The 25,920-nt window shown below is 38.0% G+C and overlaps 1 protein-coding gene across 1 annotated transcript in view; it reads right to left on the reverse strand.

Moving 5' to 3' along the window:
- The window catches only part of LOC126475358 (jouberin-like), a 270,176-nt gene that overhangs the window by 198,228 nt on the left and 46,028 nt on the right, over positions 1 to 25,920 (reverse strand). The window contains exon 2 of the mRNA XM_050103172.1: positions 9,136 to 10,313. Coding sequence (XP_049959129.1) covers positions 9,136 to 10,313 — 1,178 coding nt within the window. The remainder of the gene's footprint in view (positions 1 to 9,135; positions 10,314 to 25,920) is intronic.

Below are 25,920 nucleotides of genomic sequence, written 5' to 3' on the forward strand. Positions count from 1 at the left end.
ACCTCAGTGACTGATAAGCAACATCTTGGACGGCAAGTTGAATTGTCAACTCCTTCACTTGAAACCCACACTGACAACATTATTCAAGAAGAATAGCATGTTAAAGTTGAACATATAGCAAAAACAGTTGCAGTAAGTGTTGGCACAGTTCATAAAAATTGTCAGTAACAAGCTAAAGTACAGGAGACCAAGTGCAAGGTGGGTCCTTGAAAGAGTTAACGTAAAAATGAAAGGAAACAAGATTCAAAGTGTATACAGACTTCGAAGAATGTTATGAAATGGAAGGTGACCATTTTCTAAATAAGATTTTAATATGTGATGAAACTTTGGTTCACCATTTTGAACCAGATATGAAAAGACAAAGCATGGAATGGAAGCAAAACAGCTCACTTGACCAAAAGAAATTCAGAAATCAAGCATCTTCAGTGATTATTTGGAAGATTATTTGGAAGTGCCTATTACTTCGACAAGCTGATAAACAAAGTAAAACCAGCAATGAGAGAAAAATGTTGCGGATCTCAAAAAAGAAAGAAAAAAAAAGTATGATATTGCTACACAACAGTTCTCACCCTCACACCAACCAGCTGACATTAGAAACTGTTTTTAAAAAATGTGTTGGGACATACTATGTCACACTCCATACAGTCCAGAATTGACTCCCGCAGATTTTCATTTGTATGATCCACTCAAGGAGGCTTACATGGAAGAAATTTCAGCAACAACAAGGAGGTCAAAGAATTATGAAAACGTGGCTCAAACAACAAGAAAAAGACTTCTTTGCAGCACATGTAAAAAATTAGTTCATCATTGGAACAATTGTATTAACAGTGACAGTGATTATGTTGAGATATAGTAAAAGTCTCATTTTGTACAAATACACAGTTTTTTCTGCATCAATTTGTCTTTTTAATATGGAAAATCCACTACAAAGATTTGTCAATCTGCTTTACCCAATACAGATGCATCAATAATATTAATTTGGTTTGATATGATTTATGTATGGACACAAAAACAGCAGTGGTCTTAGCCCACTGCTGCCCTCACCAAACCTGTGTTTATTGTGTGGTTTACTTCCTGGCCAAACGGTACCCTTAAGAAGTACTAGGAGACCTTTTACTATTTCCTTATAAGACATGATTTCTTCAGCCATTACTGACCTGAATATTTTACAGGGTGCTCCATTAATCGTGACTGGGCCAAATATCTCATGAAATAAGTGTCAAACGGAAAAGCTACAAGGAATGAAACTTATCTAATTTGAAGGAGGAAACCAGATGGCGCTATGGTTGGCCCGCTAGATGGCACTACCATAGGTCAAACGGATACCAACTGCATTTTTTTAAATAGGTACCCCCATTTTTTATTAAATATTCGTGTAGTACGTAAAGAAATATGAATGTTTTAGTTGAAACACTTTTTTTGCTTTGTGATAGATGGTGCTGTAATAGTCACAAACATATGGCTCACAATTTTAGATGAACAATTGGTAACAGGTAGGTTTTTTTTAAATTAAAATACAGAACATAGGTATGTTTGAACATTTTATTTCGGTTGTTCCAATGTGATACATGTACCTTTGTGAACTTATCATTTCTGAGAACACATGCTGTTACAGCATGATTACCTGTAAATACCACATTAATGCAATAAATGCTAAAAATGATGTCCGTCAACCTCAATGCATTTGGCAATATGTGTAACGACATTCCTCTCAACAGTGAGTAGTTCGTCTTCCATAATGTTCGCACATGTATTGACAAAGCGCTGACGCATGTTGTTGGGCATTGTTGGTGGATCATGATAGCAAATATCCTTCAACTTTCCCCACAGAAAGAAATCTGGGGACATCAGATCCAGTGAGCGTGCAGGCCATGGTATGGTGCTTCGATGACCAATCCACCTGTAATGAAATATTCTATTCAATACCGGTTCAAACGCAAGCAAGCTATGTGCCAGACATTCATCATGTTGGAAGTATATCACCATTCTGTCATGCAGTGAAACATCTTGTAGTAACATCGGTAGAACATTACGTAGGAAATCAGCATACATTGCACCATTTAGATTGCCATCGATAAAATGGGGCCCATAATGCCGCACCATACATTAACCTGCCAAGGTCACTGATGTTACACTTGTCGCAGCCATCATGGATTTTCTGTTGCCCAATAGTGCATATTATGCCAGTTTACATTACCACTGTTGGTAAAGGACGCTTCATCGCTAAATAGAACGTGTGCAAAATATCTGTCATCGTCCCGTTATGTCTCTTGTGCCCAGTGGCAGAACTGCACATGACGTTCAAAGTCATCGCCATGCAATTCTTGGTGCATAGAAATATGGTATGGGTGCAATCGATGTTGATGTAGCATTCTCAACACCGACGGTTTTGAGATTCCCGATTCTCGCGCAATTTGTCTGCTACTGATGTGCAGATTAGCCGCGACTGCAGCTAAAACACCTACTTGGGCATCATCATTTGTTGTGGGTCATGGTTGACGTTTCACATGTTGCTGAACACTTCTTGTTTCCTTAAATAACATAACTATCCAGTGAATGGTCCGGACACTTGGATGATGTCATCCAGGATACCGAGCAGCATACATAGCACACGACCGTTGGCCATTTCGATCACAATAGCCATACATCAACACGATATCGACCTTTTCTGCAATTGGTGGTCCATTTCAACAAGGGTAATGTAGCACAAAGCAAATACCATCCACACTGGAGGAATGTTACGTGATTCCACATAATTATACGTTTGTGACTATTACAGTGCCATCTATCACAAAGCGAAAAAAGTGCTCCAACTAAAACATTCATATTTCTTAACGTACTACATGAATGTATAATAAAAAAATGGGGGTACCTATTTAAAAGAACACAGTTGATATCCGTTTGACCTATGGCAGCGCCATGTAGCGGGCCAACCATAGCGCCATCTGGTTACCCCCTTCAAGCTAGACGAGTTTCGTTCTTTGTAGTTTTTTCGTTTGATGCTTATTTTTTGAGATATTTGGCCTGGTCACTGTCAATGGACCACCCTGTATGTCTTCTTGCTCTCCAGAGTTTCACATTGGAAGATTAGATGTTGCACGATTTCATCTCCCACACCACATAGTCTAGGGGCTCCTTCCTCTATAACTGTCATTGTAAGTGTTCCTTAAAGTTCCTATGGCTAGTCATGGAGCCAACCATGAGTTTAATCTATTTGCTGCTCAAGCACACGATTACAGACCATCTCTCGAAACATGGTTTCAGAATGATTAGCTTGACATTTTTATTTTTATAATTTTTTCCCCACAGTTCAATATTCTACACGCTACCTGCTGATCCAGCTACATATTTTAGGTTTTATCACCACCTTATTGAGGTTCAGGCAGGCTCCAGCCAAATAAATGGAGTTGTGCCTGTCATGGCCAGTCTGTTGGCTTGTTCATTGTCATCAATTCATGAGTGACTGGGAATCCACAGAAGATTTACCCTGTGGTTTCCATTTGTAATCTTATCCTCCCACATATCATTATTGAAATTCTCTGTCTTTGGACAAATTTTGAAAACTTCAAGAGGTGTAAGATATACAAAAGAAGAACTGTTTACTTTTCTTGATTTTCTCTTCTTGTTGTTGGCTCTAATCCTTGTTGTGTCTAGGGGTACATTCTTGAGGCTGCAATTTTTTTAACATTCTAGGTTCCTGAAGATGAAATAACTGATGAAGATTTGCCTGTTGCTATTAATATCTTTTTATTTTATTCCATTCTTCTAAATCACACCGACTTTACAATTATCACTTCAATCACACCAAAAATTACATTATTGGTGGCACAATCAAAAACACATCTGATTCCATCAGAGGCATGCCCACAACTACCACTTACATTCTGCAGCACTAACAACAATCCAAATAGTTTACAAACTTTCTTGACAACAGAAGAATCATCACCAAGATATAACATTATTTTATAACTGAGTCCAGAAATAAATTTAATAATTAGGGTTAGACTGTGCAATTGATGATATTAATTTTAAAAATGACACAATTTCGTAATTTCACTTATTTTTAAAAGAAGAGTAATTTTAATTGTACTTACAGAGCGTAAGAAATTAATTTCTTTTTACATATTTTAGCCCGAAACATAATACATCATATCAAAAATCATGTGAAGTTCATTCAGTTAGACAGCTGATATAATGTTCATCTATAGAAGAATCAATAGTATGCCCTAAACATATGTCAGGATATGGCATTTAAATTTTCAGATCTGTGGAACACACTGTCACAAGACAAAAAATCACAAGGTCAAAATTACAACATTACACCACTAAACTGCAGAAATAATTGCAAAGACAATGTAAATTACTAGAATTTATAAATTTTAAGTCGAGATCTATACAATCAAACCTTCAAAATCTTCAAAAGAGAAGAGAAAAATTTCAGACCTAAGTGTACCGCGAGTGAGCGGACTCGAAAAACTCAAAGTGATGGGTACAGACCAGAAAAAATGTACTCAATCATATGTAGGAATCAATCAGCCACATAAACTGTAATATTCAAGGATATGTTAACTCAAGAAAGAACAAAATAATGGAAAAATATTAGGGCCTAAGTTTACAATGTAGGGATCGACCCATGAGTCCAAACTACACCAGGTACAAACCAGCAAAAAAAAAAGTATTGACAAAACAAAATGAAGAAAGCTCACAATCATCTCAAGCAGTCCAATTATGTATAAAGAGTAATTCTGAGAAGCATCTAGCTTCAATCAATGGTTGTACACTCTCCTTGAGTACACACACACACACACACACACACACACACACACACACACACACACACAGAGAGAGAGAGAGAGAGAGAGAGAGTCGCGATGACCAGTGGTACCCAAAACAGAGCTACGTATGAGTCTGTCCACAACTGAAGATCCAATCAGATACAATACTGCAATACTCAGGATAGATTCAAATAAATAGTGTCACAAATGGCTTTGAAAGAGGGCACAAACCAGTAGCTTGAGTACCAAAATCAGAGTATGAAAGCAGACATGTATACATCTTGTTATACTGTCCATATTAGTAAATGTCTTCCACACTATTTGATAATTGCCCATACAACTAACCTATGTACATAAAAACCTAGAAGGTTCATTTACAAATGATGAAAAAATACATATTGATTTAAAGTTACATAATGATTTGAAACTTAATCCCCCTACATGCATTTATGCTGAATAACACTGTCTTTAGCAGTCTTGGCTAACAATTCACAAAAGTCAGACACAACTCAGATGTAATCAACAGATGCTCAAGTACAATACCCAGCACACATGATCTCTTGCAAATTGACTGGTCCAGCAGGGTACAGCCATACTGCAGTGTGGGGGAGTGGATCTGCTAACATCTTTCAGTTTCCTCCTTAGAGTTCTCATCGCATGCTCCAACAGATATGTAACTTCCTGCCTAACAAACACATCAAATGCTGAAACATTGTTTCATGTACTAAATATGCTGTTCAGTACCTTCTTCACATCACATGAGAAGCTACCAGATTAAATTTGAAGGTGGATGCTTCTTTTGATAATTGTCATTACAACTTTTCTTATTGTACTGGTGACTTTTGATAAGTTAGCCTCATAGCTTTTTAAATTATTTCCACTATTTCTTTTATAGTTTGAACGTTCACCTTGATGTAAAGTTTCGTTGCGGTCCTTATTTATTGCATCAAGTGCACCAACAAAAGACAACAACTCTTCTAACGTTTTCTAATGACTACATAAGATGTCTTTTCTCACATAGATTGGCAATCTTCTAATTAAGATACGTACTAGTCCTTCTTCTTCCATTGGCTTACCTAAATACTTTGCTCATGTTAAATGCCAATCAAACTATTTCCTCATAGTACCACAAGTATTCACTGGTTAACACAACCTTAGATAAAGTTACCCTTTTTTCTATGTTGTCTTGGATAAGCTTAATTTCTCTCCACAGGTCTCCATACCCTTTCTGGCTGGTATCATTAAGTTTGGAAGAAGCAATAGGTGATATGTTCCCAGATGTTATTCTCTCGGTAATCTTTCATTCTATAATTTCTCCAAATTGTTCCTCCAAAATAATTACATTTATAATATCAGAGTTAGCTATTTTCTCTTTGAAATTCCTTTCTACATTACCTACCCGTGTATGGATACCTGTAATTTGCAATTGAATAATTGGCATTAATTCATTATGCTTATCTACACTCTCTTTCAAAGTATTCATTTCCTGTCTTACATCATTATATTTAATTGTACACACTTTCAATAGATCCTAACTTTTCAATAAGTTCTGATTCTACATTATTACATTTGTTCTCAATGATAAATTCTAACCTTTTTAATAAATCCTGAACAGTACCATTCCGTTCCTGACTAAAGTTGGTAAACATATGATTTATATGAATAGTCAAAGAATTTGTCAACTCATTCTTAAAATCTACTTTTAAATTCTCCACTTTATTACTTATGGCATCGAATTCAGTCTTCAAATCACCCATGCATTCAAATAGATTACTAAACTCCTTGCTTGAAGAGTCAACTTTGTTGTTTAACAAACCTAAATTTGTCATTTGAGTATTTTATTGAGAATTTACCAAGTCTAGTTCTTTACTTAGAGTCACACACTGAGCATTTAATTGAGAATTTAATGAGTTTAGCTTAAGACTCTGAGCTTTGATTAAATTGATCAACTCAGCCCAGTCAGGCACTTCTTTCCTAATCTTCATGGCCATAGCTGGGTGTTGAGTTTCCCCAACCTGTTGTATATTTTCCATACTTTTATATGCCTTAGCTCTTGTAAGCATTTAAAACTAACTTTAAAGATGATAATTACACAATAACAGTTTACGCAACAGTATCTTGTACCACTTTGTACCAAAGTAAACAAGTCTTGTTTCACACCTACCTGGCGTAGAATTCTCGTTGTGTAGGTGAGCAGTGTGGTCACAGGTCAGCACAGGTGAACAGCAGCTGGTGCCGGCGGCATCAGATGTATGTTGGTTCCCGTGTATGCATCCCTGCAATGTATGTGAGAGCTGCATACTCCCCGGACTGGATCTTCTTAGCTGAAGCGTTCTATGTGTACTTCTTAGACAAATACATCAAAATCTTCTATACTATTTTTATCATTGTGAATTTTTCATTTCTTCAATGTTTTTCCATTTAAATTTTGCTCCATTGGATACTTGAACATATTCCATTGTCTTGTAGTAATTCCCTTGTCTTATTATGTTTGGTTGCTATGGCAACACATAATAGCTTCTTCTCTTGTTTTTGGCTTAAAATTCCTGTTTTCTTGGTCCTTTCACACAAGTCGTCTTGTTCTAACGCTCTGACGACTTAAAGTATGAGTGTGGATATGTGTTATATTGTCTTATTCCCCCAAATCATCTTCAAATTCTCTATGAGGTGACTTACTTGGAATTTGCAGCCACTCTTCCTTACTGAATAGCCAGCAGCTGGAAACCCTCTTGACTTCTTCTCCGTTGAATAACACTAGGTACAGGAATTTTTAGACTCTTTCTACTTATGAAATAAGTAGACATACAAACTTTACTTTTCATCAACTAATGATGTATTTTATCTCCATACACAATAAAAATCTCACTTTCCACATGAATATGTAACTTCCTGCAAGTCTCTCATACAGTCGGACATTAGAATCAAATTGAATTACAGTTAAAAGAAAGTTGGCTTGGATACCATGCCCTTTCTTAAAATGAATCATAAAATGAGTCTTGTTTCTAACAAGGTTGCGTCAAGAGCCTACATGAGTACTTTTTCCACTGTTCTTGTTTTAATAATAATAGTCAATGACACAATAAGCACAGAGCTGCACGTAAACTCCATGGTTCTTCCTTACACACTCACTAAAACATCTGTGGATTGCCCGACAGGTACTTGTCGGTGCCATCCAATGGGCGCACCTACTTTCTTCCTGTGACTTATTTTAAACCTGCACACACAAACATGTGACACACAGTAGATAGGATTCTACCATCCCACACTCATATCCAGAATATCATGTGTTCGAGACTGTAAAAGGCTGGGTGGTTTTAGAATTTACACAGAAATTCTCATATCACTACACAGCTGATACAATGTTCATCCATACAAGAATCTAGAGTATTCATGGTATTGGTTATTTCTATATAGGTAATGCTAGAGGAGGGTGACCCATTATACCCTACTCTCCCAAGGGCTTCTTAGCATTCTGCAGTGATCTTTGATCTCATTTTTATTAGAAGGCAAACAACACTGCTCCCGCTGATGTAAGTTTTGTATTAAAACCACAACTGATTTCATGCCAAATTACGTGCATCATCAGGTGATATAAATTGTGTGTACAACATTATTTTATGCAGTCCTGAAGTCTCACCCTGTCCTGCATTGATAAATTAAAACCCACTTGAATTGTTTGTCAAATTGAAAAAAGAGAGATATCCCATACCATCAGCTGGAGGCAAAGTAGGCATGGCCATAAGGAACACTGAACTCAGATTTTGTATCTCAAGTCTGTACATGATTTCAATATTTTGCTCAACTTGCCATCATATTAAGGAAAATTATATTTCCTAGCAATTTACTGACTTTTGCTGTCTATTCATTGGCTGTGTTATTAAACTGATAAAATCAATTTTAAGACAATATGTATATTTTGAAATCAACATAGAAATAAAAGGCATCAGGGTACATAATTAGAAGAAGTTTAATGGAAATTATGATTATTGTAATATCAGTGGTGGTGGTAGTTGTTGGGATGTTTAAGGGGGACTAAACAGGTAATATCAGTAATGGGCAAGTGCAACACACAACATTTGAATGTATTCTTCAAGAACCAGTCCACTAACTCAGTTACTTTGAGAACATTAAATGTGAAAGCTCAAACAACTAACATACCTCTCCATACATAGAATGTAGCTACCCTCTCATTCACTCCTATCTGGCAAATAAAGCACCATGTATAAATCTGTAATGGGCACTGCAGCTCTCAGACTTAGGAAAACTGCAGTGTAAAAGATCACTGGAAATTTTTATTTTTCTTTATCCTAAAAGCTACATAGCACAAAAGAGTGAACTACTTACATTCTTTTATTCTTACCTTTTCTCTCTAAAGTTGTAAGGTTTAGTCATCAGAGGTAATATGTGCTCAACATCATTTTCATGGAAGAATGAAACACACCGTTTCTTGTCACTTTTCTCTAGTTTTTCACCTGTCTCTGAATTCAGAATATGTACTTTTACAGTGGGGTGTCTGATAAAGTTATTAGTTTTCAAATGATCAGTCTTGTGGACAAACAAACCTATAACTTTTTCATAAGTATACTGTTTTGTGGAACTATTTTGAGCATCTGGTAGACCTGTTACAACTTTCTTGCATGCTAATTCTTCATAATCTGAATGATTACTTCTCTGATCCAATTCTGCAGCTGAGTATTCACTATCAACTAAATTTGTTCCAGATATTTCTTCACTAGAATGATACACTGATGTAGTACTTTCACATTCTGGCGTTGTTTCACAAACAGATCGTGATTTTTTCATTTCTGAAACATTATGATGCAAAACAATGTCTTCATAGATCTTTTCTGATGAGTCAGAGGCATTAAACTTTTTCTTCCTTTGATCTCTGTAAGATATTCTTCTGGAAGTCCTTTTCTCTCTTTTAAAAGCTTCACTGTCAGAAAAGTAGTTATGTCTTAAATTATGATCACATGAATCAAATTTCTGATATTCTTTGGCCTCAATTAGTGATTTGGTTGTGGACTGGCACTCTTCCTCTTGATTATTTGTTGGCACGGTAACATTTATTGCGCCATCTCTGCCATATTCTGCAGAGGGCAACTGATCAGAGGAGTTACTTAATGAATCATGAATTGCACTTCCTTTATCAATATTACCTGATTTAGATGCACTGTATTCCTGGGTTTGAGAACAATGAATACTCAAACTTGAACTTTCTTCTGATGGTGTTATTCTTGAATTACTCTGACCACTTTTTCTCTCTGAATATTTAATATTATTTCTCTTCCCTTTTGTATCTTTACCAAATTTATGTAACATTTGTTCAGTTACATTCCTTTCTTTCTGTTCTCCTTTATCTTGAGGACCAACCAACAAGCTCTGCGTACTATTACAAATAGCAGTGTCACGTAGCTCCTCATGTTGACTATCCATTGTGAAGGAGTCATATTTTCTCCTGAAATTCTTAACCTTCTTCCTTTGTGGGACAGCATTAGTATGTTTGTAATCAGCAGACTGTCCAGTATCATCTGTACCCTATAACAGTGGAATAGGGTAGGTAACAATGTACATCTGAATGAGAAGAAAACAAACTTACATGGCATGCATGGTCCTCTACAGTGGAATTCATGAAAGAAAGTAAATATTTACCTAAAATTCTAATATAGTGCAGGACATCTCAATATTACTAGTAAGGAAGTTATGGCAAAAATGAGAAATAACAGTAATCAAATTACCAAGGTAATCACACTCTCATTGTTATGCTCCAACAGAAAAAGTCATGACTGTGATGAAAAGATTTATTATGAAAAAGAAAGTTGCTACTCACCATATAGCAGAGATGGTGAGTCACAGGTAGGCACAACAAAAAGACTGTTACAAATAAACCTTTCAGGCAGTAACGTCTTCATCAAAACTATATGACACACACACACACACACACACACACACACACGCACACACACACATACATATGACTACAGTCACAGGCAAACTGAAGCCACACTGTAAGCAGCAGCACCAGTGGATGATGGGAGTGTTAACTGGATAGGGGTAAGGAGGAGGGTGTGGTGGGCAGGGGGAGGGATAGTAGGCGGACAGTGAAGTGCTGCTGGTGAGCATGCAGGCACGAGGCGGAGAGAGGGTATAGCAGCTAGGTACAGTCGGGAGGTTAGATGGAGGGCAGGGGAGAGGTGGGGGTGGGGGGCTAGTGGAAAAGGAGATAACTAGGATGATGGAATGAGGGCTGTGTAGTGCTGGAATGGGAACAGGGAAGGGACTGGATGGGTGAGGACAATGACTAACGAAGGTTGAGGCTTATGGGAACGTAGGATATATTGCAGGGAAAGTTACCCCCTGCGCAATTCAGAAAAGATGGTGTTGGTGGGAAGTGTCTATGCAGCACAGGCTGTGAAGCAGTCACTGAAATGAAGGATGTCATGTCTGGCAGTAATCTCAGGGAGAGGGTGGTCCACTTGCTTCTTCACCACAGTGTGTCGGCGGCCATTCATGCGGACTGACAGCTTGTTGGTTCTCATGCTGACATAGAATGCAGCACAGTGATTGCAGCTTAGCTTGTAGATCACATGACTGGTTTCACAGGTGGCCCTGCCTTTGATGGGATAGGTGATTGTTGTGATCGGACTGGAATAGGTGGTGGTGGGAGGATGTATGGGACGGGTCTTGCATATACATCTATTACAGGGGTATGAGCTATGAAGTAAGGGGTTGGGAGCCCAGGTTGTGTAGGGATGGATGAGTATATTGTGTAGTTTTGGTGGACAGTGGAATACCACTGTGGGAAGGCTGGGAAGGATAGTGGGTACGACATTTCTCATTTCAGGGCATGACGAGAGGTAGTCAAAACCCTGGCGGAGGATGTAATTCAGTTGCTCCAGTCCTGGATGGTACTGAGTTACAAGCAGAATGCTCCTCTGTGGCTGGACAATAGGACTTTGGGAGGTCGTGAGAGACTAGAAAAATAAGGTATGGGAGATTTGTTTTTTTACAAGGTTGGAAAGATAATTATGGTCTGTGAAGCCTTCAGTGAGACACTCAGTATATTTCAAGATGGACCACTCATCCCGCAGATGTGATAATCATGGATGGCTAGGCTGTAAGGAAGGGGCTTCTTGGTAGGGAATGGGTGGAAGCTGTCAAAGTGGAGGTATGCTGGTGGTTAGTAGGTTTGATATGAACGGAGGTACTGGTGTAGCCATCTTTGAGATGGAGGACAATATCTAGGAAGGTGGCTTGTTGGGTTGAATAGGATCAGGTGAAGCAAATGGGGGACAAGTTGTTGAGGTTCTGGAGGAATGTGGATAGGGTGTCACCCTCGATCCAGACTGCAAAGATGTCATCAATGAATATGAACCAGGTGAGGGGTTTAGGATTCTGGGTGTTTAGGAATGATTCCTCTAGATGGCCCATGAATGGGTTAGCATAGGATGGTCTCAAGTGAGTGCTCATAGCCATAACTCAGATTTCTTTGTAGGTAATGCCTTCAAAGGAGAAGTAATTGTGGGTGAGGATATAGTTGGGTCATGGTGACTAGGAACAGGTTGTTGGTTTGGAATCCATCAGGCATTGGGAAAGGTAGTGTTCAATAACAATAAGGCCACAGGCCTTTTCCACTACCCCCCCCCCCCCCCCTCCTCCACCACTCGTCTAACCTCCTGACTGCAGATAGCTGCCATACCCTCTCTCCACCTCGTCCCTGCGTGCTCCCCGGCAGCATTTCTCTGTCTGACACTCCTACCCTCCTATCCCTCCCTCTCCCTGCCCCAGCCTCCTCCTTATCCCCACTCAGTCGCCACTCCCATCATGCATTGGTCCTGCTGCTCACACTGTGGTTTCAGTTGTCTGAGGCTGCAGTCATGTGTGTGTGAGTTGCATTTGCATGTGTGTGTGTGTGTCTGTCACCTATTTTTGACAAAGGCCTTGTTGGCCAAAAGCTTTATTTGTGGCAGACTTTTTGTTGTGCCTATCTGTGACTCAGAATCTCCGCTACAAGGTGAGTAGCAACTTCCCTTTTCATAATATTGTTACATTCCAGCCTGGATTTTCCATTGTTAGATTTATTTATTTATTTATTTATTTATTTAAGCAGCTTATGATGTGCATCTATGGTGCATGTCCAAGTAAATATTTGCTTTCAAACAACTGTGAATCCAGTATGGAATGTAATAATGTTATGGTGAAAAGGATAGTTACTATTTACCATATAGTGGCGATGCTGAGTCACAGATAGGCACAACAAAAAGACTGTCAGAAAGTGGGCTTTCAATCAACAAGCCCTTCATCAGAAACATGCAAAACACACACACACACACACACACACACACACACACACACACACACACACACACAACATATGTGTGTTTGCCTATGTAAGTTGTCCATTTCCAGTGAAGACCTCATTGGCCGAAAGCTCAGTTTCTAGCAGTCTTTTTGTTGTGCCTATCTGCAACTCAGGATCTCCACTATACGGTGAGAAGCAATTATCCTTTTCATACACAATAAATATTTGCTTTGTTAGTTTTACATTAAAATACATTGTTTTGCTTTTTCAAATTATTTGCTTAGATGACTAACAGATTTTAAGCACAATATTTCTGTAAATTTCCATAATAGTTACATAATTTTAGATACAGTAAGTCAAACAGATTTTACAAGGTGTGCATATTCTATGCACATAAATGAAAGAAAATTTAATTGCAGTAATTCTGTATCATGGTTACATCATTTTATATACACGGCATAAAACAGTCCCATTGGGCACATATATTCTCCAGTCATGTTTACATTAATAAAAAATCTAAAAGCAATGGTACTCTACCAAAGTTACACCACATATGCATAAATAATATAAAAATCTTTACTGTTACTGGAAAAATAGGTTCACCACCCCAAAAGAATAGGCTACCAAATATGAAACTTCTGGCAGATTAAAACTGTGTGCCGGACCGAGACTCAAACTCGGGACCTAGGTCCCGAGTTCGAGTCTCAGTCTGGCATACAGTTTTAATCTGCCAGAAGTTTTATATCAGCACACACTCTGCTGTAGAGTGAAAATTTCATTCTAGGCTACCAAATATGTTTACCACTCAAAGGAGATATAGCATAACAAATCATTTACCAAAGTAAAAGGTAACACTGCCATGACATGCATACTATAGATGAAGACCACATAAGATAATCTAATTACAAAGATGACAGAAATGTAAGTACATTATGGATCTACATCACACACCAACACCAACCACCTGCTCCCACAAAAAAACAGCTATCTCTCACATTACTATACAATCATGTGCTATTGCCATTTAGTGAATCGTCAGAAAATTATTACTCCAGAAAATAAGTCCATATTTACATGTTCTATGTATAATGAATGGGTCACTGTCTAAAGAAATAAAACATAACAAAATTTCAAAAGAAGGTCAAATGTTTATAGAAATGATTTGTCTAAGTAAGAAATAAAAAATACAAGGCGTGTTTTGTAAGTAATTACCATTTTGAAATTAAAAAAAGACATGCTAAGATATCTCAATAATTTTATTTTTACATGAAAGCCTGTACCTTAATCTACTTTTCTACATAATTTCCGTCAATATTGAGGCACTTATCATAATGTTGTACCAGTTTTTGAATACCCTCCTCATAGAAGTCTGCCGCCTGACTTGTAAACCACTGCATCACCACTGTTTTGACCTTGTCATCATCTTGAAGAATCTGACGCCCAGATGTTTCTTCAAGTGCAGGAACAGATGGTAGTCACTGGGCGCAAGATCGGGGCTGTGCAGAGGATGATCTAGAGTTTCCCATCGAAAAGATGTGATGAAATCTTTGGTCTGATTTGCCACAAGCGGACGGGCATTGTCTTGCAGCAAAACAATGCCCTTGCTCAACTTGCCACATCTTTTGAATGGTGCAGATTGTGCAATGTCTTACAGTAAGCTGCTGCATTGATTGTCTCATTACGAGGCAGAAATTCCACAAGCAATACCCCTTTTATGTCCCGAAAAACTATGCACATTATTTTCCAAGCAGAAATTGTTTGATTAAACTTCACTTTTCTGGGTGAATCTGAATGCCACCATTCCATGGGCTGTTGCTTTGATTCTGGTGTGACATAGGCCACCCACGTTTCATTGCCCATAACAATTTGGCTTAAGAAATCATCACCATCATTGTGGTACCATTCAAGGAAAGTCAATGCACTGTCTAAACATTTGGTTTTGTGCACATCCGTCAACTTTTTCAGAACCCAACATGTGCACAATTTTCGGTAATTCAAGTGCTCAGTCACAATGCCATAAAAAACACTATGAGAAACATTAGGAAAGTCATCCCACAAGGAGGAAATCGTAAAGCATCTGTTTTCTCTCACCTTATTGTCCACTTCCTGCACCAAACGTTCATTAACGACGGAAGGATGCCCACTCTGTTGTTCATCATGCACATTTTTGCGGCCATCTTTAAATGCTGTCACCCACTTTCTTACCATTCCATCACTCATAATGATTTCTCCATAAACTGCACAGATCTCGCAATGAATATCAATGATTCAAGAGCTTCCTCCTCGAAATGTTCCATGTACATATTTGCAACAATGGGTGAGAGTGGACTCCCCATGGCTACTCCTTCTGTCTGCTCATAGTATTCACCGTCAAATAAGAAGTATGTTGCTGTCAGAACATGTCTGAAAAGGTTAGTGGTCTCTTTGTCAAATTTCTGGCTGATGAGTTCCAAGGATTCTTGTAACGGAACGTTAGTGAATAGAGATACTACGTCGAAGCTCACCAGTATGTCAGATTCCTTAAACATAAGGTTGTTGATGCATCCCAGGAAATCCATGGAGTTACAGATATGGTGTGTACATCTCCCAACGTAAGGGATAAGCAGTTGTTTGAGGTGCTTGGTGAGAAGGTACGTTGGGGCACCAATATTGCTGACAATGGGATGTAATGGAATCGATTCCTTATGCACCTTCAGCAGTCTGTAAAGTCTAGGAGGAACAGCAGCTCTCTCGGGCGTAGCTTCTTGGTAATCTCGTCAGGGAAGTTGGAATCCTTGAGAAGTGCCAGAGTCTTTCTCTCTGTGTTGCCCTTGTCTGCAGGTAATATTACGATGTCTGGATCTTCTCTTAGCTCCCGTATGGTGGCCCTCTCCCTGTAGGAAATGCTCGGTTTCATCAGCTTTGTTTCGGTTAGAGCTCTGCAGGTTTTGTGACGAACTTCTTCAGCAGTTTCAGGTGGAAGTCGAGCAGCTGTTTGTTCCACTGTGCTAATGATGTCAGCAATGGATACATCTTTAGGAGTTGGAGTGAAATTAAATCCTCTCTTTAGAACCAAAATAGCGTCATAATCCAGTTCCTTGTTAGTGGGATTGATGATGGTCCTTCTGCTGCCATCAGAAGGTTGTTTCTCCGATATACGTTCAAACTTGGATGCCTGTCGTTCAGCTGACTTCCTCTGGGTTGAGTCCGCTGTGGCCCATGTGACACCATCAACCCATTCCCACGTCCAGGTGTTGAATCGGTTGGCCAGTTGTAGAGTTCTTTGTTGGTAGTGTCCAAGCGCCACCGCGTGAAGTGAACTCTCTCTTGTACCAAAGCTACGCTGGCACGTTTCTTGATTCTTCTGGCCGCTGCTGAGTCAATGTGATGCTTGACCTTAGCAAAATTTGGTACCACACGTTCTTCTCGGCACTTCATTAGAAAAACAAAAGAACTCAGTAGATGACTTCTCCAATGACACAGTTTGTCAATCCTTTTCATGCTGCGATATATCTCCTCCCTGTAGAGGTATGTGATGTGATTCTTCAATCACAGCAGCTGAGAAGATACTTGATTGTTTGGTGTTCCTCAGAGTCCTGTACTAGCCTCAGCATCCTAATGTGTACATTTTTGTTTAACTTTCGTCTATAACAAATAACTTTAAAGCTATTTTGTTTATAGATGGTGGTTTAAGCTCATTGTTACAAGTTCAGACAAGGAAGTGAGATAATATTACAAATCATTTTATGCAGATGTAAGGGGCGTTCAAAAAGTTTCCATTAGAGGGCATTGCTGCAGTGTATATGCAACATAGCATGACTCCACTGTGGCTATATGAGCACTGAAATGTAAGCAAGGGATTAGTGTGGCATTCATATCTTTCTGATGTACATGGGGCAATTGCAGAGACGTGAACTATGACATTGTAATTACCAAATGCATCTGAATAGGAACAATGTGCCATTATTCTTTTCTTGGCTTCCAAAGAACAGACACTGGTAGACATCCATCAGAGAATGAAGAATGTGTATGGGGCAACATGTCTGTAGAAAACCAAATGTGACAAGGGGTGCTGCTATCCCATGGTAATGCATGTCCCCATACCACAAATATTGTAATGCAGAAGTTATGTAAATTCAAGTGGGAGATGCTCAAGCACCTGCCATCTAGTCTTGATCTCTTCCCAAGTGATTATCACACCTTTGGTACCTTAAAAAAGGCCTTGAAGGCTTGATGATGCCTGTCAGATGAGGATATGCAGCAAGCAGTTATGGACTTCTTCATGCAGCAGAGCATGGTGTACTACCAAACAGGTATCTCAAACCTGTTACATTGGTGAAGTGATTGTCTCAATGTTCATGGAAATTTTAGCTGATTAGCAGACTGATTCTGGACTGTGCAGCCTCTGAACGGAAACTTTGTGATCATCCCTTACAACCAATTTTTGGTTCACAGTTAATAGGTGGAAAACTTAATTGCAATAAAACCCATTGCACCTAGTTTCTTACACACAATGGTGCTTACTCTGACATCCAGTTCTTGTAAAACATTGATGAGTTTACTGAATGTGAAGATTACAGATTTTTGCTACTGAGGGTAGATGGTACGCTGTTGTTGAAGGCACAAACTTGTTACTTCCTGTAGAAACTTTGTGATTAAAATGTAGTCCAACTACCACAAGTAATACACTGATTAGTGTTTAACATCCTAATGATGATGATGATGATGATGATGATGATGATGATATCATTAGAGAGACTGAGCACAAGCTCAGAAAGGACAATGTTGGGGAAAGATATCAGCGATTTCCTGTAAGGGACAACTGGATGGAAATTTCACTCTCACTCTTCCCAAATGAGAGTAAAATGTCTTAACAGTGGGTTACCTTGAGTGATGTGATGCAGTAAAACTTATTAATAATCTTACCAATCTGTTGTAAAAGTGACTCTCTAAATTTTTCAAAATGTATTTCATTGAAATACATACTTGTGATATGGGACAGTTTTATCAATGTGGAATGAATCAGGAAACACGTTTATAAAAGGCTGCATTAACAGGACGAGTTAATGATTCTGCGGTGTACCCCCAATATCGTTTTACAGTTGAGTCTAGTACACTGTCATGGAAATATTAAATTTATTAGCGTTTTATGCCTTGGCCTTGTTTACAAAACATAAAGGGTTTTATGGCTTCCATACATGGAGGATAAGTACTACTAGTTGTATGGCAGTTCTTGTTTGACAAGTTCTCTAATGTTTTACTGAAGTGGTCCTTAAAAGTGTTTACATTCTCCCCTGGTTTTACCTTGCTATTTAAATTTGATCTTAAAGTTTATTTCGTAATTGCTATGAGTTTCATTGTTTAACACTTCCTACATACATTTAATTTTATTGTAAGATTACTGTTATAGTGTATCTCTGTTACTTTCTTTGCTTATTATAATGATTGTTTATAGATTGTGCACTCCTAAACTTATCATTAACTGGTGTTGCATTTTGGAAGTAGTGACTTAATGTCTATATTTTTTTATTTTTGTTTCTTATGTACCAGTTTGTATGTTTTTTACTGATTTTTCTGTAATTGATTGGACATGTTCTAAGATAAAACTTTTTGCTAACTCTATTTTCATCATATCAGTCTGCACAATTCTCCCTACTCATAAGATAACAAAAAGCTGATATTTTCTTCATTAAATTGTCCCTGACTTGTACATATTGTAAAGAACTGGGTTTTGCATTTCACACAATGTTAGCATCTGGGATTCGTGGCCATGTCATTAAAAACTAAGCCTAAAATGCCAAATTTGTAAGTGAAATGGCCAACATGATGAGAAAAACTGTCTTTATGCATCCAAAAGGGACTATATTCTGCATCTCTGGTTGGAATGTTTATCACAAAGATAGGTTGAATGCATATAGTGGAGGTGTGTTTATAGCTGTAAGAAATCAGTAATATATAGTGACATTATTATATATTCTGAATGCAACATAATCTTCGTGAAGGTAAGTGACGGAGATTGATCAAACCTGTCCATCAGATGCCTTTATAGATCTCCTGCCGTGGGAGCAGTAGTGACAGAACATTTGAGGTGAAACTTGGAAAAGATTTCAATACAGGTCTTACAGACTAGGAGATGCAAATGATGAATGCAGGTAGTAAGGACTGGAGATCATGTGAAATTGTCCTAAATGCTTTATCCAAAAATTACCTTGAGCTACTAATTGGAGAACTGACTTGTGGAAATAACTTATTTGATCCAGAATGAGATTTTCACTCTGCAGCGGAGTGTGCGCTGATATGAAACTTCCTGACAGATTAAAACTGTGTACCAGACCGAGACTCGAACTGGGGACCTTTGTCTTTCGCAGACAAATGTTCTACCAACCGAGCTACCCAGGCACGACTCACAACTTGTCCTCACAGCTTCAATTCTGCCAGTACCTCGTCTCCTACCTTCCAAATTTCACAGAAGCTCTTCTGCGAACCTGTGACAATGTGAATGTTGAGAATCAATGTATGAAGTTAAAGATTTAGTACAACATGCCTTGACTGTTTTGTGCCGGTGAACCATGATTTGACAGCCATGTTAGAAAAGAGTGCTTCACTGCAAATTTAAATGCAGCCAAAGCCTCACAAATAAACAAAAACTGAATGAAATGTAATTTAGTGTAAGGAGAAACATGAGGTGTCCATAGAATTCAAAAATAAAATTCTATCTACAATCTGTCTACAATATATGCAGAAAAAAAAGACCATACTGAACATCAGACTGTCCATGTGATTGAATAGGTGAATTTCTAGCAAACAGAACACAGAATGTCATTCTTAATGGAGGGAAACCTTCAGATGTAAAAGTAACTTCTTGCGTAATGCAAGGAAGTGTTACAAGACCATTACTTTTTACAGCATTTAAATGATATAGTGGATGATGTTGGAAATCCCATGAGGTATTTTACAGATTCTGTTCTATACAAAGAAGTCACCACTTTTGAAATTTGTACTGAACTACAGGAAGTCTTGCAGAGGACTGACACTAAGTGCAAGGATTGGCATTGGACCTCCAACTGTAACAAATGTAACACATTGCACATGAACAGGCAGATTATGCAATTGCAGAACAATCAAAGGAAGCAGTCATTCCATAAAATATCTCGGAGGGTGCATATGGAGTTATTTCAAGTGGAAAACCAGATAAAACTAATTGAAAGTAAGCAGATGATTCACTGAGATCCATTGGAAGAGTCTTTAGGATGTTAGAACATTCACAAAGGAGGTAGCTTACAAAGCCCTTGTTTGACCTATAGTAGGATATCGCTTTTCAGTCTGTATCAAATAAGACTGATCTAGGAAATAGAGAAGAACTGAAGAAGAGCAGCAAGTTCCATTACATGTTCATTTAGTAAGCACGGAAACATCACGGAGATGCTTGACCAACTCAAGTGACAGGTGCTGCAAGGGAGTTGTTCTGAATCATGGTATGGCTTACTATTAAAATTCCAAGAGCATACATTCCTATAAGAGTCAACCTGTATACTGCTTCCTCCTATGTATACTTCATGGAAAGATCATTAGCCTAAAATTAGAGAGATTCAAGCTGATACTGATGATTAACTAACATTCATTCTTCCTGCAAATGATCTGCATGTAGAACAGGAAATGGGAGCTGGCAGTAGTGCAGAAAGTACCCTGTGCTACTTCCTGTAAAGTGGCTTGTAGAGTGTGAAGTAATAGCATCAACATCATAAGTATGAAAAAATCCTCAAGATGAGTAAAACATGCTTGAAATGCACCACATAAGTTAAATTAACACAAAATAAGTAATGAAACAGATAACAGTATGAATGATTTGTTTATTACAGTCAATGTACTTATACTTAGCCATTGATGCCAAAGTGAAGAAATCCTATGTTTTTGATTTAAATTGTATGATATTCTTATTTACATTTATTAAAAACTGATTGAGAGTTGATTTAGGATTTTAAGAGGTTCTCATTGTAGGTTTAATGTTGTAATCAATTTGACTGTATCAGTAATCTTTACTTGTAAGGAAGCCAAAATTAAAATCTCCAGCTTTACTTTGTTATACATGTAAAGTTTATTTAAAAGTATTGTGTATTATTCAAACTTGTTTCAAAGCATCACATGAGTTTTCATATAGTGTAGGTGACTATGCAGTGTGGTGTGGTATTTCATGATGTTATTGATGAGTGTGGAATGCAAGGTGAAATATAGTGCCTGCATGCAACCAACCAATCTGAAGAGCCTGAGGATGGCTGCCAAGTATAATACTCTGATTGGCAATTGAGTGTCAAGTGTGTCACATACCACCATCACTCCATGGGACAGTGTGAAGGAGTTCGAAAGGTAGCCTGGGGCACTGGGGCAGAGTCTGGTGAATAGGAATCTTATTGTACTTCCTGCTCTGGTGCTGACACTGAGAATTCCTTCCAGCTCTAGAATTGATACCAGGTGCCACTGAGTTAAATGTAGTGGCAGAAGTCAATGTTGACAGCACCAGCTGTGGAGGTTATTTGAGAGACCCATACACCTTTAATATCAACATACTAAACAACTCAAGGCAGCCAAAGAAAATTCTTTCTTATTATTTGTTTACATTTTTGTGCACTGTGATACATTTGTAACTTACATTCTTCTTAAAATACCTATACCATATACCTTATGTTCAAACTGGTAGTTAAGTTATAACTTACCTATTATATGTGAATCTTCATGTTCCACATTGTTTCACATGGCTGAAAAATTTTGGGAACCGAGTTTTAAACTAACTTTGTCATCTGCTAACATTTCAGCTGTAAACTGTTCAGCAAAAATAGTAGCAAATGACAGTGTATGGTTATGGCTGCTTTACCGCAATTGTTTGTATCTATGATGTGTTTATCAATTGGTAATTTTTCAGTTTTCTGTTATTGGCAAATAAGTCTCACTAGAAATTGCACAATAAATTTTTGTTGTAATTTTCGTAGTCAGACATAAGATGGGAAATGGAAAAATGGGGTATCAAACTGACCAGTATAATAATTTAAGTATTTGAAAGTAAGCAGACTAGTTAAGAAAAACTGAATGGTTTTAGGAAAAAATGAAATATTTCATGAAAAACTGTTGCAAGCTTTGTAAATGAAATTCCAAAAAATATCAAATCATAGCATAAATTGATACTTCTCTCCTTTCTCTTGATATTTATACTGCTAATGATAACAGAGTGCCAATCAGTATTTAAATACATGCTTGGAAAAAAAAGACATCCAGAAGGACAAGGTCATGTTTTAACAACTTATTTTGCAAATGGTTCATCATTATAGGAATGTGTGATAACAGATTCATATGAAATGAAAGACACATAGCACAGCAAAGGGTGCTCAAACAGTGACATCAGTATACAGTGTATGCTTCTCTGATGACAACATAGGCACATATTCTTGCATGAAAATGATTGAAAAGGTGCCAAATAGTATCCAGTGATAGCCCGTCTCAAGCATCTTGCATATTTTGTTGCAGTTCGGCAAGATTCTTACAGCCTTTGGAGAACAAGTAAGTTCCTGCTTCACCCTGTCTTACATGTATTTAATTAGTGAGTGATCTCCTCTGACGCTCTGGCCAGGGGAGGTGTTGCACATCATAAAGAACACATTGCACAGCAACAGCTGTATATGGACATGCATTACCCTGCTGAAAAAGCACATCATCTTCCTACTGAAGAAATGGTGGTAGCTTGGGAATAGCAACCTGTGCAATGTAGTGGGCACTTTTTACTTTACTCTGCAGAAAAAACCAAATGTGACTATGAGTTGTAACAGATGGCACCCCACACCATGAAGTCTGGGTGGGACCTTCATGTCATGGCCAAATACACCCTGTAGCAGGCAGCTCAGCAGATCTGTGCCGTACATGTGTACATCTATCCCTCACACACAGGAAGAACCTACTTTTATCACTGAAGATGGGAGAGCACCATTTCACTCACCCAGATGACTCCTTCACAACACCAGAGTTATTATGGGATCACTGGCTGCCTCCCCAGAGGCACATGTGACCTTAGTCCTGCTGCAAGCAGATAGTTCCCAACAGCCCTTGGTGACACAACAGGTGCAACATATTCCCGAATTTCTTCCCTGCATTATGTTAGTCTGCTACTAGTGCTCGAACAGTTTGTCACTCTTGAAATGCATCTGTACAATGAGGATGTCCAGAACCTTGTCCATAGCTGTGGAAATGTTCCACAGAGCACCCCTGAAGGCAGCAACACCCACCAATACATTCTGCCTGACACGTGCAACAATCTGACGATATGTCCATCCAGCTTCCTGCAGGCCCAAAATGTACCCCCAATAAAATGATTTCAGTTATTCAACAAGACTATGTACTCATTGGTGGGCTGTGGTTGTACCCTACAATTAATGAATCAATCACTGTTGACCTCTAAACTCAGCACAATTATTGTGAGCAGAGAAAAAAAGGAAGGCTCACAAACGAGCCTCCTGCATTCCATCGAATTACTGATGACCATGACCAATGAATCACTAACACTACAACCCCATAGTATGCACATATTATATTTTGGTACCACTCAACACAGTCCATGATGGTGTTACATTTGTTTTCCAGCAGTGTGTTTCTGCAGCCTAATGAACAATACTAGAACATGGAATACCAGACCAACTGTGAGATTGGATTTAAGAATTTCTAGCAAACAGAACGCATGTTATTCTGAATGGAGAGAAATCTTCAGACATAATAGCAGCTTTGAGCATGTGCAGGGGACTCTTATAGGATCATTACTTTTGAAAATGTATATAAATAATGCAGTAGATAATGTTGAAAGTTTTGTGAGGCTTGTCCTGGAAGATGCTGTTGTATATAGTGAAGTCATGACATAAGATAATTGTAGAAAAATGCAGGAAGACCTACAAATGATTGATGCTTGGTGCAGGGGGTGGAAATTGACCCTTAACTTAAACAAATGTTATACATTGTGAATAGATAGACAGAAAGAACATTTATTGTATGCTTACACAATTGCAGAACAATCACTGGAAGCAGTTGTTTTGACATAAATTAATCACACTGAGGCAATTGTCATACTGAGATTCATTGGAAGAATGCTCAGGAAATGTAGTCCATGAACAAAGGAAGTAGCTCACAAAATACTTGTTTGATCAATACTTCAATATTGTTCATCAGTATGCAATCCATACCAGATAGGACTGAAAGAGGAAATAGAGAAGATCCAAAGGAGAGCAGGGTGTTTCTTTACAGGTTCATTTAGCAAGTGCAAAAGTGTCATGGAGATACTCAGCCGTATCTACTGGCAGACACTGCAAGAGAGGCATTCTGCATCGTAGCGTGGTCTACTGTTAAAGTCCTGGGAGCATAATTTTGTAAAAGAGTCAACCAGTGTATTGCTTCCTTCTCTGCATATCTCACGAAAAGACCATCAAGATGAAATTGGAGAGATTCAAGCCCACTGAGAGGCTTACCAGCGATCATTATTCCCATGACCCATATGCAACTGGAACAGGAAAAGGGGGAAGTGACAATGGTACACAAAGTACCCTCTGCCACACAGCATGAGGTGGCTTGTGGAATATAGATGTAGATGTACATGTAGTTGTAGAAAGTTGAAATAAAACAAAACTGAAAAAAAAAGATCAAATGTTTTGTGAAATGCATTGTCTAGAAGTAATGTATTAGAGAAACATTTGACACATCTGAATGATTCTCGAAATCATGTAAAGTAAATTAGGTTGCTGTAGAATTTGAAGTTCAGTGTTTAACTGAAGGCCTTATTTCAACAGTGGTACACCTCCAATTTTGTCCATTTCGAGATATTGAGGCTTTAACATAACTGAGTGATGACAATTCCGTGACCCATATACCAGAAATATTGCAGTCCATAGCTGGTTGCAAAGGATTACCTTTTCTATTTATGCACTTCATTCATTAAATTTCATGAGGCTTATGTCCAAAAAGTAGGGGCAAAGGAGATACATCACAATTAAAATAAAATAAATCCAATATTGGGATAAACCTGAATATTCTTTTAGAAAAATTGATGGAATGCAGCATTTTTGGCAGAATAAATTACTTAGTAGACAACTATAATTCAATTACAGTTTAATACATTTTTTATGGCATCAACATTTACAAGACTTAATCAATAAACCTTCATCAGTCATTACTGTTATTTACATTCTTGGACATTTTCTACTTTAGTAGGCCACAAAAATATCCGTGATTGACTGTAGGATTGAAAGGAAGCAAACTAAATATTCCTGTTGCTTCTTCAGTTGCACTTTTCTTCTCTGTGGATACAGTAAAGAATTAGGAATTGTGCCATATGCTTGTGATTATCCTCTTCCACATTTTGAGGTGAAGTTTAGCACATAGAAATCAATAACCTCATTCAAAATTTCTTGCACATCATTTTGTACGGATTCTGTCTCTCAAATGTCATCCATTTCATTCGAAAATTGTAACATTCATTATTGTCTTCATTTTTCTTCCTCTTTACTCTTGCATTCTACATCTCCTTTGGGACTAAAAAGTCAGAATTTTTCAGTTCTGTGTTTAAGAATTTATTTTTTCTGCTGGTGTTCCTTATTACTTAAAAATATGTTGTGCAGGGAAATAAAGTCTGTTTTATTTAAATTCTTTTCTATGAGACCAAAGTCTTTCTCATTAGACAGGTATCAAGGAACTGACAGCATGAACTTTACAATAAAATTGTGCACATTTTAATCAGGGCCTGGTGTCTCTATCATTATCACTAAACCAATGTTTATATTACTGTTCTGAGCACCATGTGTGTCACTGTAACCAAGTGCATGTTCCTGATAAGTAACTGAT

The sequence above is a fragment of the Schistocerca serialis genome, chromosome 4 (genome assembly GCF_023864345.2).
Source record: "Schistocerca serialis cubense isolate TAMUIC-IGC-003099 chromosome 4, iqSchSeri2.2, whole genome shotgun sequence".
Taxonomy (NCBI): Eukaryota; Metazoa; Arthropoda; class Insecta; order Orthoptera; family Acrididae; genus Schistocerca; species Schistocerca serialis.